Source organism: Notothenia rossii, assembly GCF_949606895.1.
Source record: "Notothenia rossii genome assembly, chromosome: 4".
Classification (NCBI taxonomy): Eukaryota; Metazoa; Chordata; class Actinopteri; order Perciformes; family Nototheniidae; genus Notothenia; species Notothenia rossii.
The window spans coordinates 28708621-28729703 of NC_136902.1; the positions used below are offsets into that span (position 1 = coordinate 28708621).

The window sequence follows — 21083 nt, forward strand, 5'->3', positions numbered from 1 at the left end:
TCCTAATGACCATCCTAATATTGACAGTAACATAGCATGGTATCATATTTCGAGATTTTTGCAACAATTTATTTTTAAACAATGTTTCAATGTCAATAATCCCAGATGGACTACCAGTTTATCACAATTAGACCCATGAAGAGATAATCCAAATCAAACTGTGAGGATTCAAACTAAAGGGGCAATATATTGTAATATAATATCATTCAATTATACATTTTATGATGAAAAGCATTATGATGTATTTTTAGGTTAAAGAGCCACATAAAGTGGTTTCTGGCTTGTGTACTACCTCTCAGATTGTCTTGATGGTAGTGATGACGCCTTGTTCCATGATCCCAACAGTTTACTGTAATTGTTATGCTATCTATAATAGGAATGATGGCCAAAACTATTAAAATAAGAGCATGGTTGTAATGAAATGAAGTTAAGGCTGTCCACACCAAGAGAAACACCTACAACAATAAATATAACGATGTGAGCATTCACACTGATGAAAGATGATGTTCTGTACATTCGGCCAAATACGATATATATACGAGATCAACCGTAAGTCAGTGTGGCATCATTGTTTCTAACGTAAAACTTGTATTTACGGGCAATTTGCATATTATGGTATTCAAGCATTTTGTAGCAGATACATATTTCTATTAGTATAAGGCACTTAATTTAGCTTTTGGCTCCGACAATCTTATTATTCAGCAGGTCTCCCTTGAAAAATAGATCTATGATCTCAAGGGACCAATCTGGTTAAATAAAGATTTGAAATGAAATGAAAAATATTATTGAGTATAGGATTAGTAAGAAAGGGGAAAACAAGAAAAGCTGCCACTGCTGTGCCGGTGGATTTTGATTGGCTGTTAGTGTTTCTATCTTCCATCTAACCGCCTTCCACTTCAGTAAAAGGTTTTTTTCTTTCTAAATATACTTATAGTTATCGCCCTTGGTGTATAGGTGGCCCTTTATCCTTTATGGAAGTCCTTTTTCTTGTTTTTATTTATCTGAAGAGCATAGCTTTATCTCAAGATGGTGTTTTTTTGGTCTACATGACTTACTCTCTACCAGCAGGGTTTTGTTTAGATAATGATACGATTGTGAGAGTCGGATGTTTATATTTTAGGCAGTAGACTGAGATAAGAGTTTAATTTTCATTATTCATCTGGCATATGTGCTTATTCTCTCCTCTTTTTCTCCGTGCTAATAACGAGATTGCATCAAAGACATTAAAATAAATTGTTTGATATCTCAAGATTCCATCATAGTTAAATTGTTAATAATTAGATGAAGGTACATTGATCTATTTTGTCCATGGTATCTTGCAATATAGTCGTTATTATTTACTTTTGTTACGACTGATTGCTTGTTGAGTTACTTTTATTATACTGCGGCTTTTTTAACTATGGTGATGTCCTTTTTCTTTTGATTACTTATTTTTTGCATTTCCTATTTTACATTTTTCACCCACTTTTATATATATTTATTTTTTGCTGTTAATGAAAATTCCTCGCTGTGGGACAAATAAAGTGTTTCTGGTTCTCATTCTAAGTTTAAATGACTAAGTGATAAGATTTGTCTACCAACTTTAACATAATTCATTATTGTTTAAATTGCTTACTGAGTATAGCAACCCTAAAATTAGCATGTCATTTGATTCAACCTGTTAAGCCCCAAGCCTGTTTTCCAGGTCTCAGGCTCAAAAATGACATGCCCAGAACAAATGACTATATCTTCCCTTCTAAAAGGGTTAAATTAATAATCTTTTTTCTCAAAGCAATGATAAACCTGTGAGTTGGATGTAGAAAAGTCATAATCAATATAGATTTTTTTTTATTTTAAAGTAAATTCAGATTGAACATAGTAAAGAAATGTAAATTATAGTGTCCGTCCAAAAAAAAACATTACTTATAGTGAAAACCACCCTTGAATGATGGGATGGTAGACTAAAAGCTTTAGGAATCCAAACTATAACATATAATAAGTACCCTGTATCAAGATTGATGCAAAATAAGTGACATTTGACCTTTTTAGAGAGATTTAGCACAAAAAAAAACCTTCTGGGGTCATTTGGTTGCATTTTCCATATCTCTGGCCCCCCTCGGTTGATTTTGATGATTGACACCACATTTGAACCGTTAGAGCCAATAGAATCGAGGGGAAGTTCAGATCCGATAAGTAATAAAGTATTTATACCGTGAGTTCTGTGCTAAGTGCGTTTTAGTGCAGTTTTTCGCTCAGGGCTCATTTAGACGCTTCTTGTGAGACTTGTGTTTTCTTTCGGTAAAAATGGTTCGTATCGTCAGTTAGCTGAGTTTCTTCCCGTTAGGTGGGTATGACACATTCATAGTTTGTTATATGTTAAGAAGCCCTCAGACGCTGTTTCTTGCAGATGTTGCATTTTTTTCGAATGGCAAAAAGTTACCATTTATTCTATGCAAGATTTGTACTGCTCAAGGGACTGACATTGAGAGGGTCACTACTTACAAATATCTGGGATTTCTTATTGAAAATAACTTGTCTTTCAAGTTACACACGGAAAATGTTGTTTCAAAGCTAAAAATAAAATTAGGTTTCTTTTACAGAAACAAATCATGTTTCTCCTTTCAGACAAGGAAACATTTGATATCTGCAACGTTTTTACCTGTAATGGATTATGGTGATCTGCTTTACATGAATGCCTCTGACCAGTGCCTAAAGAGCTTGGATACTGTGTACCATTGTGCCTTACGATTTATTACTGGATGTGGATATCGAGTAAACCATTGCACTTTATATGCTGCTGCTAATTGGCCATCTTTGTCTGCTCGCAGACTTTCCCATTGGTTGTGTTTTATTTATAAATCTCTGCTTGGGTTGGTTCCCTCCTACATTTGCACATATACTGTATGTGTCATAGAGAAAGTCTATATGGCCTCTGCTCCCAAGATTTTATTCAGATTCTGGTTCCAACAGTGAGAACAAAACTGGGCAAAACAGCTTTTAAATATGCTGCCCCCACAGCTTGGAACAATGTACAGAAGGAGCTGAAACTCTCAGATGTAATCACTATGGGGGAATTCAAGTCCATCTTAAAGGACAGAGAACCTGACAACATTGGTAGATGTAGAGTGCTCGTATATCCAAAAATTGTTTTAAATGTTGCCAGTTTTAATGATTTTTAATAGTTTATTTTATTTCGCATATTGACTGGCTAATGTGCCATTTTATTTGTTTTTTACAGCTGTATTTGTCTGCCTGTCTTGTCTGTGTTTTATCTGTTGTAACTTCGTTCATGCTGCCCTTCTTGGCCAGTTCACTCCTGGTAAAGAGATGTTAATCTCAATGAGTCTTATACCTGGTTAAATAAAGCATATATATGTATTTGCCCCCTCCCGCGGGTCCGTATTGTTGTGTCCCGTCAAAAGTGTTGAGTTTAGTCATATTTCATGTTTTTGTTTGGTTACTTTTCGTATTGTCTTCCATTTCCTGTTTTATTTTGACACTCATCGGTTATGCTTCATTCCAGGTTCCTTGATTCCCTACCCTCCCGCTCTCATCAGCACCAGCCCCGCCCCTGATTGTTTCCACCTGTGCTCAGTTACCTTTTGTTTATATTCCCCAGCTCCCCTTTTTCAGTTCGTCTTGTCTTGTCTTGTCCTCATACCAGTACTCTGCTCGTCATTGATTGCTCCTTGATACAAGCCTACTTTATGCTTCTGAAACTTGTTGAAAGTTTAGTTCCTCCCGTTGTGAGCGATTTTTTGTTGTGCCTTTTTGGACCGTTTTTGTCCCCTCGTAAGAGTGTTTTTCTTTTGTATATATTTTGTGGAAAAAATAAAGTATATTAATTATACTTTACCTCTGGCTCCCGGATCGTGCATTTGAGTCCTTACCTTTGAGAATCCAAGTTCTTGACACGTGGGGCTTAACAGGTTAACAAACGCATACAGAACCCAGCTTGTATTCATATTCATATATTTTTATTTTGTGTTGTTTGCCGTGATCGCTGTCTTACCCTCCCCGTTCTGAGTCACACAAAGAAACTCCTTATAGCACAAGCCTGTGTTTTTTTACATTTTATTAATAGCAACATCAGAGTACTAAATGTACAGAGGACGAATCCAATGAGAATCGCATTTACAGTGCTTGCAAATACAGAGCTTAGTAGTACAAGAGTAACCAAATCAAAGTCACCTGGAAATCGAAACGTTTACCAATAACTACAAAAGGAAGAGATGTGGTTCATAGGACACGAAATAAAATGTACACAACATTTAGCCGTCACAGAGACAGACTGGAGTCCCTTTTGTGGAGGTGTGTTGTGTGTGCATGTGTGTTTGTATATACTATAGGTCTTATACAAAAGTTAACAGAGGTACTCATTGATATATTAAACACAAATATAAAAAATGTAAGAGTCACAAAGTACAAACTCTTCATTTTTATGGCGACAACACAACTCGAGTCAGCTTCTTCATGGTGGGGATGGATTGTGATTGTAAGTCGGCTTCGATGAACAGACCACTTGTGTGCCCAAATGTCAAAAGACCTCCCCCATTCCCTAAAAAAGGAAACAAAAAACTTGTACAACTTCCTCAGCCCTGAAAATTTAGTGTTTTTTTTTTTGGACAGCAATGTCCAAATGTATTTGATCAACTCTCATGGAGCAATGCATCAATATTTCCTTGCCGTGTCACTCATTCCAGGCTAACTCTCTGTTCTGAAGACATTGTGTCAATATGTCAGATTTGGGTCACACAGCTAGACTCCATTGAACAGGGGGATTATGGGAAAATTGAGATGTTGCAACCAAAGTGAGAATTTTTTCATTGATTGATACGCACTGACAGCGCCTTAGCTTTTTTGAATAAAAAAGTAACAACATGGCCCAAAGGAGAGTCCGAGCCCTCCGCTTTACAGTAAGCGCAGAGTATGTGATTTTTCTGGAACAATAAGGAGAAGCGGAGTGGATTTAGTTGTATACGCTTCTAGGACCGTAAAGATACACTTTTTCCTTTTTTTGTTGTCAGAACATGTATTTATCTTTCTCCCTGCTGTTTGAGCAACCTATCGACTTCTGTTTGAAATTAAATTCACCAACATGTAACATTAATGCGGACATGTGTGCACCATAATGAGACACCCCAGGGCAAACTGAGTAATCCATACATTGATTACTCTCCTTTTGCGAACGCTTCCAATGATATGGAAAATAAACAAAACCTCGGCCTTGGAGATGTTCAGCCGATATCTAATTCAGAACCATATGTCAATAGGTTCCTCTCTGTATCTCTGACATGCAAACAGGAATCACAGTCCTTGCAAATGAGTGCACGGCACATCCTTCATCTTGACAGGAAAACCCTGGCTGATTGATAGCTTGTTTGTGCTGATGGGAGCATAGGTTTCACGGGCTGCTGAAGGGGAAGAAACGGGAGTTGAAAAATATTCATTCGTTGTGAAAAAGGCATGTCTAGTGTTTGTTGTCTGTTTAAGACTCTTTTTTTTTTTACAAGCACCCTTCCCCCTGTCTTTTGCCTGCACTGCTCTGTTTCCTGAATCAAATCTGACCAGCCAAGTGGAATCATTTTCCTCCCTCTTAGCTATAATAAATCGCTATCATCGGCTATCGTTGAAGATAAACTGAAAAGGCAAGAAAGCAGTAAGGCATTTCCTTACGTATCAGTTTGATTTCAGACAGAGGTAAAAAGCAGGAAGGGGGATGTATGCCTATGTCTACCAATAGCCTGTTTTAAAATGTGTTTCATAGCTTCAAGTTCTATCTTTCCTTGTCCAGAAGTCCTTCAGAAATGCAAAGTCAATTGGTTTTAGCCGGCAGCTCCCTGTGGTTTTCATGAGTGTTGCTACCAATGCAAACATGCTTTTCAAGGCTTACTGAAGTAAAACCTGCTAATGTTTTACCACACAGTATGACACACAGGAATGAATGTCAAAATGTTCTCAGTTGAATCAGATTTAGTAAGTGGTAAGAATGAGAGAGCAGTCTCACACAATCATCATCGACTTGGTATACAATTTCGACCATTTTCAATGTCACATTGACACAAACTTGGTAACCACAAGTACAATTTTTGATGAAAGAGATCGCAATCTTCATTTTGTAAGCTTAAAGCATAATTTGTCTATAAAAACTTGGGTCTTGTTCTCTTACTTCCTTTCGGGTCACCATTACAGTGGGTAAATTGATGTTGTCATGAGTAGGGAAGTTTGCTATAGAGACCAAAACCATGTTTTACACCAGACTGTAAACATTTTAATATCTGCTCCAAAGTCAGGTAAAACAAATAGGGTTCTTTTGAAATTGGCTGAAAGTGACCATTCGTTTGACTGCAGTTTTGTGTCCTGGCGCCAGTCTCAGCTCGACTTGATACGCATACAGTTTAACGCATCTTTATCCCTTTGGACTTCATTTTAGCAAAGATGACGTGTTCCTAGTCACCATAACTGTTGGACTGGTGTTTCTTTGGCTACTATTCCTGAGAATGGACAGCTATACTAGCAGATCTTTGAGCACACAGTGTTTTTAGCTAATTGATGCTAACATTGCAGTCTATCAAATACATGTTTCCATTGGCACCAGAGGGTTGACTGACAAGGCCAGTGTATGTCAAGGCTGACAGTAAGACCCAAGTCGAAATAAACCCAAATTAGGCCTATACTTTATAATGTTGAAATATGAATACGAAAATTGTGCGAAACTCATGTATGCATTTTTAACAAGGTCAAATTTTTCCCCACAATTCTTTCTTTAAACATCTTTCCCTGATGATTTCATGAACTCAAAAATGCTATATAGTTTTTGCAGTCACAAGTATGTGGCAAATCCTACATTTAATGGGGCAGTTGTAGCAATATGTATATACAAATATAAAATATGACAAATGAACGTAACATCAAGTTTAGTCGGTTTCTTGGCAGCTACTGTTGGATTAACACTGTTTTGTTTTTTTTATTTATGTGATGAAACACTTCATATTAGAATCCATGTAGAAATGATAAGAACAGAAAGTCATTGGTTTCCCAGCCAACCATGAATGCAGCAGAACCCAAGATATGATCACACCTCTTCGAATCCTTCAGTACTTTCAGACATTCCTCCTGGAAATCACTGCCCAGCCTCTGAACTATTGCAGCGTCTACTGAAGTATTATACTGGTTAGCTAAAGATATAATACAAGTACTGCTTGAAAGTGCAGGTAGGAAGCTTGGCACAATGTTAGTTTTGTGTTTTTAAAAGAAATACTGTAGTTACACATGTAAACAAAGACACTATCCCCGACCTAGCTGAAAACCTTCCCAGAAATGGGAGAGGTCCTGAAAAATAGAACACACCTGTACACAAATAGAAGCAAATATATAGAAAATACATTTACACGTGTATAATATACAATAAGTTTTCGTAACCCTCTGACTAGTAAGATAGCACTCTTCATTCAAAAAAATATATGTTATGTCAAAGAAGCAACGCTGCAGCCTGACACACACACATGTGAGGCTGACTTGGTATGGGTCATTCATGAGAGTGGTTATCATGTTGTGAATGGGCAAAAATCGTGAGTTTTGCACCACAGTGTTTATCCCAGGCCGTGTTGGCACATCCTGAATGGCTCACATTTACAGATACTGATCCTTCCGGGACAACCTTGAATTCTTTAAGGAGGTGAGCCTTGAAACAACCGAAGCGAATTACGGGAGATCCGCTGTCGTCGCGGAAATAAAACCCACCGCTTTAATCAGTACATATTGCTGTCTGCAGCCAAGAAACGTTTACAATTTCTGAATTGTATTTGTGCTTTGTACAAACCCACAGCACAATGAAAGGTAGATTCAAAGGTGGTTTCCTCAAGAGCTTTTGGAGCACAAAGGTAATCGTTCTGTCAGAGCTGGAGGTTGATAATACAATTATTGGGGGTGGAAAGCTCTCAGGAGCGATTTACTGTCTTTCCTGACCAAGGGTTCCCCTAACCTTGACATAGGAGATAGTTTAAAGCAATTTGGCGGCAGCTGATTGGCTTGTCATAATCCCCTTACTTCAGTAATACAGTGACAGAGTGTTTTGAGATTGAGAGGACAACATGTACTACTTATTCGTATTGTGTTTGCGCTCTGCTTCCTACAGCCTACATTTATTTGTGTGCACAACCCACAACTTCTTGGCTGTAATAGCAAATTCTGATTTGCTAGAAATATTGTCCTCAAGTGCTGATTGGAGAAAGGTAACTGGCCCCTACCTCACATTTGGGCGAGGGAATTCTTCCCTTGCTAGGGTTTAAAATCGACGTCGTAGATCATTTGATCCTGATCGACACTCTCATTTGAAAACTGGATGTTCCATCAACTACAAATTGGTTCATGTTCATCTTGACTTTCTGACTTTAATACAGACTTTTTTAGGCTTCATAAAATAATGTATCAAAAGTTAACCTTGGTGGTTGCGTGGGAATAATCATTTAGTCTCTGTGGAAAGATACATTTTTCAATCTCTGTCCCTTTAATGCAAATTATCACATGAATTTACAGGCTTGAATTGAATCTCTTCCACCCTTTTAAATCATAATGGTTCATTAGAATGTATCCGAACAGCTGCTGAAACTGAGACCAACATAAAGTGTGCAAGAGAGCTAGACAGACCTGAGGCAGTATGAATGTCCTGCCCAGCTCTATGCAGTCTGTTGTGGCTGTACTTACTCTAGCTATTCGTGAATTTGCTGCTATTGGATTTGTTCCTTTACTACAGAACCCTTTTGTCTGTTTTTCCATTAAGCCAAATCAGGTACAAATCTTACATAATAAGCGATTGGAGCGGGTGTTGGGTTGGATTGCATGAGGTGTATTCATATGCTTTTTCTTTCTTCTAATCTCTATTCGGGTATTTAATTAACAGCGCTGAATCCCAGGTGCTAGGGACCTTCACCGTTTGAATCTACTGTGTAAAAAAATAGACATAACTATTCTGTTTTTAAAATGGGACCTATATAAACCATGTTTTAAAATCAACTGTTCGCTAAAGCATATACCGTTTCTTTTTTCCCCCCCTCTCTTCCCAAACTAATAGAATAGTGCCTCATATAAATATCTTTTTAGACTCTTTTTCAACACATATCTTAAAACTATTTCAAAACATATTCAAATACATTTGTAGCATTTTTTAATCTTTCACATTTCTTTAAAACACAAAAAAAAGTAGTTGGAGTCGATACAGGGTTAATATAGCGCTCTTTGTTTAGTCCATCAGTTGTTGAAACTTCCTTCTATCCAGGTTGTGGCACATAGTGGCATTATTGGCACATTGTTCAGAATTACAGTTCACCTTCCACCCACAGAAGCTCCTTGGGTTTTTTTTCAAATGTCAAATGTTTTCCTTGAGACATCTGTGACGTCCAAAAGTCCCACACATCCTGTAAATATACCTATATATAATCTATATCTAAATGACTGTACGTTCCTGGAAATATTGAGTGGCAGCGTTGTTGCTGCTCTGCTTGTCATCTCTAGAAAAATAAATATCTTCACCAGTGTCCAAAGAGTGATCGCACTATTTTACAAAAGAAGCTGTTTTGTGTGTTTCCAACTGGATCCTGTGGAGAACAAAACCACAATTATTCTTAATTTAAGCCCGGCACAAAATAAAAACATTGTAACACAGATAGGACTTTAACAACAGGCGTACTTCCTAATTGTGTGTGTGTTGTGTGTTAATTAAGTGTTAATTGCTGTATACTGTATATGGCAATATAATTCATATAGACAATTACGAATTAAAGCATATTGTATAGTCGAAGTCCTTGAATGTTCCTTTATATGTGCATTTACTAGGTCTGTTTTACGTGCACTGTATAAAGCCCGGTTGAAGTCAGGCTCTTTACATTTCAGCTATTAACATTATTATTTGTTGTTGTTTTTTTATCGACATTAAGAGTGTTTAAATGTCTTTAGGTTATGCTCATTTCCAGGTTCATATTTGTAATTTGTGCCTCTACTGTGACATGTTTACATGATTTAATGTTAAAAAAAGCTCTCTTTTTCTCATGAAGAACCTCTTTTCACCTTCTGTCTGAAACCAGAATCCAGTCGTTCTCATTGGTTAGCTGACCGTACAGCACGAACATACTGTACAACACATGACCCCAAAATTGAAGTACAGAAAAACTAATAATTCTGTTTTGTGTTACACCCAACATGCTTAGGATAGTTGGTATCCATTTCCTGAATCAGTTAAAAAAAATTTTTTCAAAAACTATACAAAAACCTACACTTTAGCCTAGGAAATACATTAGGTCTGCTGTGTAATAGTAACAGATATTGTAAGCATGCAGCATAAGGCACATGCTGTGTAGAGCAGAACAGAATGAGACTAATGTGTGTCCAGACAATGGCGAGGCGCTGTCCTCTCACTACGCTACCTGCAGGCAATCTATTCCTTTTATCTGGGTCAATAGCAGACGTTACACCTCCCCCCGGGCTCCCACAAACACTGTGGGGCCGGAGCATGTGTTTAACTTTCAACGCTTTGAATTTCAAATGCGGGCCATTCTTGCATACATTACCATGCATACAAAACATTTTTCACAAGTCAAGTGAAAGTGCTTCTTCATTCCTGTTCAAAACAATATGGTGTAAGAAAGAAAGGGGCAACATGAATATTAATGAAAGTATTTCAGATATGAGGAGTGAAATCATTAACTTTGAGAATAAAGCTTATTATTCCTGATATGTTCATAATTAGTTTCTTATCTCAACTAAAGGACCTCTGATACGGCACTGAACTGGATTTCTCAGCCCTTTTTCATCGCAGCCCAGCGATTGAAAGGAGCGCAGTCATGTCACTTGAAACAAACCCATGCCAAGTTCCCCTCTGGTCCCAAAGTGGGGCAGCATTACCACGGGTATAGAGGTGACTGAGGCTCATGCAAGGATTTGTGCAATTAAAATGTGGCACAGTACCCACCAGAGCGTGAATTCAGGAAGTGTCTTCCACCCACAGGAAGTGAAGAAGGCCTTCAGCTTGTCAACAAGAGATCTCAAACCATTTCTCTGACACGAAGGCCACAGGAATTAGTTGTCTTTCAGTGGGGGAGGGCCTGTAGGGTAAAGAGGTGAGAACGTTGTTATAGATAGATGGGAGTGTAGTTGGTTGCATATTTGCATTTCATTCAGTAGCACCATTGTTTTCATTGTTAGCTTTTAACCTGAATTGATTCTGAAGAGACATTATTGATAAACATTTGTTGTGTCAACATGAGTTTAGGGAGTATTTGTCGACATTTTTACATATAGATGTGATTATTTATTTACAAAGCGAAGAACAGCTAGGTCAGCATCTACTGCATCTTATTGTGTCTTCTACTAAAGAATACTGTCAAGTCTAGAACATATTGTTTAAAGTGCATTTTTCAGGTATAAATGCTAGCCTTTAGAAAAGACAAAGAGAGGCGTTTACATGTGTGTAATACATTTGTGAAAACAAGCCTCTGACTGACACTGATTGTGGTTGAGATTAGAAATGCATGCAAGGGGAAGAATGTGAGGAATTTAATCATTTTATGGAGAAAAAAAGTCATTGCAAACCATGTTGTTGTTTTTTCACACCGGGAAAGTTGACGATGACGTAACATGGGCACTGGCCATTGGGAATGTATAAACAAGATATATTTTGCCATGTCAACATTTGAGAGGGTTTTTTGTTAAATTACTACGTTTTCCCTTGTAGACCAACGTAGCTATTATACTTTATTTGTGAGACTTGGTTGGTTGAAATGCGGAGACAGAGATGATGACATGCATAAATAGTCCCAGGCCAGATTTGAAACCTGGGTCCCCCTCATTGATACTGAGCCACATGGCGGCACAAGTAATTATTTTTGAAAGAAGTTACTATCACATAATAATTTTGCCAATGCTGGTCAAATCGGTGTCACTAATCACAGAGAAACACAAGCAGAGGGACAGAAAAAAACATACTGAGACTTTTTGTTGAAGTTAATAATTCCTGAATTAATCAGCAGCATTGATGCTAAACATTTTGCCCTCCTTCCATGACTAAATCCAGACACTTTGTACTATTTACACCAGCTGAGAGATCCTATCCTCGCTGCCAGAATAATGAATCTGTTACAGGATTCAGATACTCAGAGTAAGTGTGACCATCTTTGGCGGCCATGCAGCTTTGATGACTTACTGTTATCCACTCAGTAACACAGTCAAAACTCCTTTTTATTTCAAAGAGTGACACATCTTCATCCACAGAGAGAAGTGATTTGAACTCAGAGTGGAAAGCAAACACACCAATGACTCAACAGTGTTACACCTTCCTTTTGGTGTGAAGCAGCGCATATTAGTTTGGTGGGTAAACATAGATGTTTTGAGCACAGTTTACGGATATTACATTTCATGACTTTTGTGTTTAGTCGTTGAGTTTTTAAAGTGGATATATAGTACTTGTCTGCCATTTGAAATGGTGTCAGAAGGATCAGTTCAATGGCTCTGTAAAGACTCCACATTGCAGTGCCCTACATCTACAAACTGACTAATTAAGCCAGAACAAAAATCCCAGGTAGGTTTGGATTTTTGTGTGCAGCTTGAGCGTGCCAGGGCTGAGCACTCGGGCAGATGATCAAGGAATGAATGGACGAAAGCATTAAGGGCAACCCATGGCTTTGCTGAGAAAACAAGCCTCTGACTGACACTGATTGTGGTTGAGATTAGAAATGCACGCAAGGGGAAGAATGTGAGGAATTTAATCATTTTATGGAGAAAAAAGTAGTTTTAACAGTTATTTTCCAATTCGGTGGGAAATTCCGGCCCTATCTCTAAATTGGTTCTGACCCTGATATTTAACTTGGCTGAATGTGGAGGGGGAAAACAATTGGCCCTGTACCTGTACCTTGAGGTCAAAAATGAAGAATTTGTTTTTCCTCTATAATAAAATTACTGGTGCCTTCAACCTGAAAAAAAAGAATCTTGACCCAACTTCTTTGGTGAACAGCTTACTACATGAAATGGCTAAAATATAAATGGGGTGTCAAACATATTGTAATGTAAAACATCCTAGTAATTTCAAAAATGTGTCTGTAACTAGTTATTTTGGTGAAAAGTATTTCATTTCCTTGTCATTTTGTAATGCTTTATACTGTCAAGTTATCAGAACATTTATCCCCTCATACAACCACTAATATTAGGAAAACAACATTTCTTAACCCAGTTTAAATAAATCTGGCTCTGCCCTTCAGCATGGGGTTACATCATATTCAGGACATTAACCTGTAATGCCTGATTTAAAAAATCTCCCTGGAAAAGACTTGAAATGTTGAAATGTCCAACGGAACAATGATTCCTGTGTGCATCCCTCTTGTGCTATAAACAGCCCTGGGCCGGCGTACCTGTTTCCATTGTAAGCAGTCTTGTAGACAGGCGTCTGCTGGATCATCTCATCAGTGTAGATTGGCACGGCAGTCCGGACGCACTCATGTGAGCACTGCAGGCTGTCATTGTAGGCAGTGAATATGTCCACCTTGCTTGGCACCCGAGCCGGGGTGAAGTCTGTCAGGTTTTGGCAGCTCTCTTCCTGCTGGTGGATCTTGCGCTGATGGCTATTGTGGCGGCCATTTCCCGACTGCGCACAGCTACAAAAACACGCACCAAAGACAAGAAACAAACATAAAATCATACCTTGTACCCTTCTCATCATCCAAAGGATATTCTGACATAGCAGAAGTTCTTACAGATGGGTTAGACTGTAAACACAATACATAATACAAAAAGTAAAGGAATCTTTCCTACCAGTTTTTAAGGACGAGTGTTGTGATCAAGGCTGCGATAACCATAATGAGAGACACAGTGATTGTGATTATCTGGTGAACTGCCAAACCTGCAAAAAGACAGTAAACACAAGAGCAGTATAATTACATTTGAGGAGGAATGAGCATGGGCGTCGCAGCCATCATATGAGGGTGGGACAAGTCCCCCCCACTTTTTCAAATGATTAGTTTAGACCCCCCCACTTTTACCATGTGGAAAGTCTGTGAATCGGTCTATCCACTCGCCGCACTTTGTAGAGCGCTGTGTCAGTGCTTCACTATCAAATCCATTCCACTTGCTTATTGAGAGAATGCCCAAATCAATGACACTCTGTACCATGTTTTCACTGCTACTTTGTACCAAGGCAGATTCTCACATAGCACGCGCATGTTCAAGGAGTGTTGTCATAGTTGGACAGCTCAGATCTGTTGTATGAAGCGATGCCGGTAGCAGAGGTAAGGCACACACACCAAATGTTCAGGAAATGGTTAATACAGCGAAAATCAAAGCTGACGATCTCTTGGTTTGATATGTTTTCTCCCCCAGACAACATGGACATAAGAACATTTCAAAGAAGAGGAAAGTAAGTCATCAGCTGGTAGCAGTTAATCAGTTAACAGTGATGGCGGCGGTGGCAAAAGCGTCTCACTTCTTGAGAGGAGTTTCGTCTTTATGTCATGGTAGAGATATAAATACTGAATAGTTTAGATGAGAAAAGGCATCGAAATGCCAGGTTACTAGTATTTATCATGTAAACAGGGAACATGAATAACCGATCTCTCTGTGCTCATGTAAACACCATGATGTCCATGTAGAGACGCAGTCAGTGTGTTTTACTGGAGCCTCAGTTCGATAAGAGATTATTTTCTGAGTTCTTTAACTTCGGTACGCTCTCTCAAAATGGTAATGTGCATTATGTTTTAATTATACTTCTTATCATTCAGAAGCTTTTTGTGTGTGTTTATGTTTTACTGAGTGCTTATAGGCAATTTCCATCCCAGCATTCAGTTAACTATTTATTTTCTGTGCACATTACATAGACTAGCTAATATTCTACCTACTGCTTGGGACTTTGAGTCTTCAAAATGTCCAATGTCCCAGACTGGGACTTACTTTAGAGTCAGTTGTATTTACATTCAGTATGACTTGTTATGATTCAATGTGAAAGAGTATACTGCTCAATAAATAATGATCACTTCACCACCTCTCTTGACATCTAGGCGCTTGAGAGTGAGTCAGAGGCAGAACACAGGGACAGTGGAGAGAGGTCCGTTGCTGAGGTGAGTGATGAAAGGGAAATGACAGTTTAGAGTCAATTGTGATGTGGACTCTCATCCCAGAATTTTAAGGAAATCAGTGGGGATATTGAACAGGAAACATTTCAGTCAAGGGGCATCATATGACCAATATAGACAGAAGAGCAACATTTATTTGAACATTTAAGTCAATGATACCATTCCTAGGTGAACTTAACATCCGTATGGAGTCAGATCAGTCTCAATATTAATAAATGCTCACAGAAGGATTCACAAATGTATTTTGCAATTTATATATAAATGACTCTCCACAACAATATCGCTCAATGCACTCACAAATATTTATTGTTGTATATAAATGTACAAAAAATGGGCCTTTAAACTGCTTTTTATTAATTCAAAGACGGCTCTGAATTAATAATCAAACATGTTTCCTTTCTTTACGACTGGATGAAATGACAAAATGTACCCATCATTTCCCTCATGCTAGTGTAGCCACATAAAACTATCAAACCACCTGTTAAAATGCACCAGAATACAGGAAATCAATTAATTTTTTTCATGGGGGGGATCCCCAAACCCCCTGTTAAAAATGTGCCCCCCACATTCAGGATGCTTCCTACGCCCATGGGGATGAGTATTACTATTTAGTTTTCTGCTGTACTCAACAAAGTACCAGAGGAAGCTCACTTTAAAAGCAGAGGATGACAACCTAAGATTAGGTTGCACTTCAGTAAGTATTGATGATACTGTCATCCACTGTGATTCATAATTTAAGAGAGATATTAATAATTCCATTCCATTACAGCCAACTGTAATGGATAACCAAGTCCAAGTACTTGTAGAATGCATTATTCTTATGTATTTTTTATTTTGTTTTTCAAACCGAATACTTCCTCACACAGCAGACACTTAACCAAAGAGCTGGCACGCTTTAAATACCCTTTTTCTCACGTGAATTCATTTCTGCAGATTTTGCCCAGAGGCTTTTTATTTAAAAATAAGTGAGAGCAATTCGTATGATGGTACGTCAAAAAAACTAAACAAATTGTTCTAATTTATTCTCAGCGCTTTGGGAAGGGAGGTGTGTATGGGATTAGTTTTGTATCATAAGGATAAAGCAACACTTTCTCAGAATAAAGCAAAACTATGAGTTTAAAAGAAAAAAAAACTGAGGCAAGCAAAATAAAATAAATTTCAAAAATAAAACTATAAATTGCAAACAAATCATTTGTGTAATCATGTAAACTATAAGTATTTTTTCTTTGTTTTAGCATAGGTTTTTGTTTGCAGTTCTTGTTTCTTCTTTCTCAATGATCAGACTTTTGCTCTCGCTGCAGCTTTCTCGTTTACGCTCCCTCATTTTTTGTTTGAGATTTTGACACAAACATCCCAGGTGGGCGGGACTTTCAGGGGTGCGTCCCCATTGGCTACTCAGTTTTTGAGTGACAGCCCAGTCCTCCAGCGATTGTACAGTGCAGGCAGCTGCGGTGCGGTAGCTGAGCTTGGATAGAACACCTCCAGAAGAACCAGCATTTCAATTATTATAATACTACAAGTGAAAATATATGTAAGTATTGATCATTTGTGTTCATTGGCTGTACTATACGTTCTGTTTCTTTATTGTGTTAAGTGAGAAGTAAAGAAAAGCAGTGCTATGAAAGTTAGCTTTTGCTACCTTTAGATCCATAACAATGCAAGCTAAGTAGCCTAACAGTTAGCTACAAAGCTAGCAGTGAGTGAGCGTTCAGACACCTGCGCACACACTCTACCAACAGGCTTTCATGATTCTGTTTAGATATGCAAGTATAAGCCATGATAGCTTATTTTATTAACACGCTAATTTGATATGAAAATCAATGGTGGCTGAGTTAACTTTGTAGGAAAACCTACCGTCCATGACTGCCCCTGAGCTGTGTTTTATTTGTTAACTTCATATTTTTAATTTCCTAAAACATTTATGTTCCTCTCATATTAACAGTGTGGATCATTGAGACAGCGAGGTGTCCAGAGTCTTATCCCGTTTCCCCACTTCCTCTGAGGGGACAGCACGGAGGGGGGGCATGAAGAAAAACCTGCACCATCTTCATCCAAGCTGGCGTTACTGTTATCACTTGCTCAGTGTCATTTCATTTGACCAAATGTCTTTACATATACATTTAATAGATGTTATTATTATCCACCTTTTTGTTTTATGTCCTTTTATCTAAAACATTCTTTGAGACTTCATCTTCTGGTTAAAATTTCAATAAATGTAATTTGTATAATCACTCTTTTGTCTTTATTCTACGTGAAAATCTTAGAGATTCCATTAGAATCTGTTGATTATTCATATCTTCCTCAGGCTAGGAATAGTATGTCGAATTTTTAATGCTAAATGTATATCATTTTCTCAGAGGATATAGAATGACACAACACAGTTTGTATCCATTGTGTGTGAATGCTTCAGCTCTTCAGACCAACATAGTAAGATGTGAGCATGTTCCTAATTGTGTTGGTATGCAGCCTAGGTCTGCTCTGTTTAATAAAGAAAATCTGCCACTTTTATATTGTAGAATTTGTTAAATTAAAGCAGTCTTTAATTGTTTGTCCTAAACATATCAATATATGCTTTCGAAATGTAACATGTCTTTGAAAAAATAATAGTATACAGTTTATATTGTGTATCACCTTTAGCTTGAAAATATATTTTAATCTATAAAATAAATAGACAGACAGACACTTTATCAATCCCAAATTGGGAAATTATTTAACAGCACCAGTGTGTTCAGGTATTAACATATTTAAAGTTGGAATAAAGTATAAACTACACAACACAAGTCTAATGCACAGCAATCCATAAATGAGTCCGATATGTTCATGAAAACTCCCCAGGAGACACCAACACTAACGTGGCCGAGTGGACTCCGGAGTTTGCTGCATGAGTTGCACTGTATGATCTGTGGTGTAGTGGGCTGTCACTCAAAAACTGAGTAGCCAATGAGGACACACCCCTGAAAGTCCCGCCCACCTGGGATGTTCGTGTCAAAATCTCAAACAAAAAATGAGGGAGCGTAAACGAGAAAGCTGCAGCGAGAGCAAAAGTCTGATCATTGAGAAAGAAGAAACAAGAACTGCAAACAAAAACCTATGTTAAAACAAAGAAAAAATACTTATAGTTTACATGATTACACAAATGATTTGTTTACAATTTATAGTTTTATTTTTGAAATGTATTTTATTTTGCTTGCCTCAGTTTTTTTTTCTTTTTTTAAACTCATAGATTTGCTTTATTCTGAGAAAGTGTTGCTTTATCTTTATGATACAAAACTAATCCCATAGGTGTGTTAATGCAGGGTTGAGGATACAGGCTCTTAAGACCATATGAGAACATTTTATATTGTTTTTGTTATTTTAGGCTACTTAAAACCATATTAATTGTGTTTTTGGCCAACAAACTAAAACCACAACATCAGACAAGCATATCACTTTTGAAATGATTAAATGCCCGCTATTCAAACATCGAACAACAGAGACAAATATAATTGATTTGATATACTGTCTCTGGCTCTGGGAAATATCTCCTTTATAGGCTCTGTTTGGTCCCTACCACCTTTATGCCAATGGCTTTCCAATGTTTTGGTGCAGTGAAAGTAGCATACTGACGTTTTTGAACCCAAACAATGTGTTGGTTTAAAGTCTTGTTTCGCTAAATCAACACTAACACTAAATAAGGAACAATGCAGCCTTTTTGCATTTTACCCATCTTGCAGATACGAAAGTTTTCCTCCCTTTGTTTTTGTGACTAGAGTACACAAGCATTGTTCTTATTTAAACTTTAACCTGCCTGTGTGCTGATCTCCCACTATTGCCAGAGGACAGTAATCCACAACAAAAACAAACAGGTGTGCTACATGTCTAAAGTAAGGATTAGTGTGAGCCTATTCCACTGTACAGTATGGTTAGTGTGTCGTGTGCTGTATGTGTGTGGGTGAGTGATAGAGCAGGAGAGCGACTAGGACACAATGACACACTGCAGCAGGTGACATTCTGCAGGAGAGGGGGGAGAAAGAAAAAAAAAGCCGTCATCAATAAAATGCCCACGTGGGCCTTATACATCTCACCTCTCCATCAGCCAGCTGCCTGGCTGCTGATCCAAGCCAATTTGTCTTCAGGAAGGCTCAAAAGGAAGTGCTGCTCTGTCGTTTTGGAAAACAACACGGCCTCTCCTCTGCCTGCCTGCTGTCAGGACAGCCTCCTCCTGGATAATAAACTTCTGCAGGCCAGGTCAACCTTGGATTAATGATATCTCCGGCTGGCTCAGGATAGCCTTACCTGCCCAGCACAATCAGAATCCCTCGCCTCGGCAAAGGCACATTAACTTATCTGTCAAGCCATTTGCATTTTCTCTCATATCCCCTCTCTGTCGTTGCCCACCTACGACTCTGCCTCGTCTCCGGCTGACGTCAAGACTGTTAAGTTGAAAGTGTTTGCTTATAAATTAACATCTGTCCAAGATCAGGCATAATAGAGTTCGTCCATGACCTTGATTAATGGCTGAGATCTCTACTGAGAATTGTTTCATTTTACATTGAAGTCACAATGAAACGAAGCACTTTAAAGTCAGGACATTTGAGATTAAAAGATGCTCTTGATGGATTCTTCTCTGCAAAATCACATCTGATTAAATCACATTATGGCACAGCTTTCGGTTGGATCTCTAATGGAAACTGCTCTGCCCATGCAAGGAAAGGTTCTGATTTTAATACCAACTGTCATGGCGTGCATGCAAGCATCGATGGGCGAGTGTGATGTCAGTGAACAAAACACATGCATGTTTAGCAGCCCTGCCAGTCTGGGATTTTATTCCAGAGGAATTTGATTGGCTCAGTTGGTAAACACAGGCATTCTGTGTGCAGCTTAGTGATGCTATGTTACATGTTGCAGGATATTTCTGCTCATTAAAAGGTCGTTCAGGCTACCATTGGAAGCAAAATATACATATTCTTTCCTACTAGTGCCTTTAATTAAACAAATGAACCCAAGCAAATGAGATCCGGCAGCACAAACCATCCCTACAAGACCACTTTCCCCTTGTTTTCAGGGCAGTATGTTAAAGGGTGCAGAGGTAACAGAGCAGCTAATGGCCTGGGTGACAAATCTGATCCACAGTATTTTCATCCAGCCAGTCAGATTGAAAGAAATTTGGATTGGCTGTTTGAAGTCAAAGTTCAAATGTAACCTTCAGTCACCTTGTTTTAGAGCTACCCGGTCAGGTTTGGTTTGGTCAAATCCCTGCCAAACAAAGAGAGTGGGAGGTGGATAGAAAGAGGGATAAAGTACAGCAAGCTTGTGACCTCTGTGGCAGCAGCTTTGGAGCCCCCATTGATGCTCCCAGCGAGAAACAAATGAGATTTTTTGTACCTTCTTGTCTATCACAGTTTGATGAACATGTCAAAGAAATGCTTGGTGGGTAAATGAAATATCTCCTTGCAACCTGCTTTTAATGAGTGTCTATATCTACGCCGGGATCCTGAGTCGAGGCTGATCCTGTTGCTGTGGTCCTGTGTCCTGGATCCTCTATCCTGAGTCCTGATTTGAGTCGTGGACTTCAAGCCGTGGCTGAACCTGTCTCTGCGGACCTGCCTGACTCTCATCATACTACTTCCCTGATGGCTCCCACAGGATTGTTGACATCTTCGTGGATTCATCTTCTTATTATAGACACATGCATTTCCAAACATTTGTTCTACCTATGCTGTAAAATGTATTATCTCTTCGATTTACACACGGCATCTATTGCACGTCTGTCCGTCCTGGGAGAGGGATCCCTCCTCTGTTGCTCTCCCTGAGGTTTCTCCCATGTTCCCCTTTAAACTTTGGGTTTTCTCTGGACATTTTTCCTTGTACGATGTGAGGGTCTAAGGACAGAGGGTGTCGTATTGTCATACTGATATTCTGTAAAAACTGTGAAGTCCACTGAGACAAATGTAACATTTGTGATATTGGGCTATATAAATAAACATTGATTGATTGAATCAAAGAACCCCAGCT

General features: G+C 38.4%; 1 protein-coding gene across 2 annotated transcripts in view; it reads right to left on the bottom strand.

Annotated features, from left to right (window-relative positions):
* Positions 1 to 4623: 4623 nt before the first annotated feature.
* The window catches only part of ajap1 (adherens junctions associated protein 1), a 104598-nt gene continuing 88138 nt past the window's right edge, over positions 4624 to 21083 (bottom strand). For both annotated transcript variants that reach the window (XM_079679528.1, XM_079679527.1), the window contains exons 3-6: positions 13777 to 13864; positions 13377 to 13619; positions 10946 to 11078; positions 4624 to 9575 (exon numbers count right to left, since the gene is read on the bottom strand). In XM_079679528.1, coding sequence (XP_079535654.1) covers positions 11006 to 11078; positions 13377 to 13619; positions 13777 to 13864 — 404 coding nt within the window. In that variant the 3' untranslated portion in view covers positions 4624 to 9575; positions 10946 to 11005. The remainder of the gene's footprint in view (positions 9576 to 10945; positions 11079 to 13376; positions 13620 to 13776; positions 13865 to 21083) is intronic.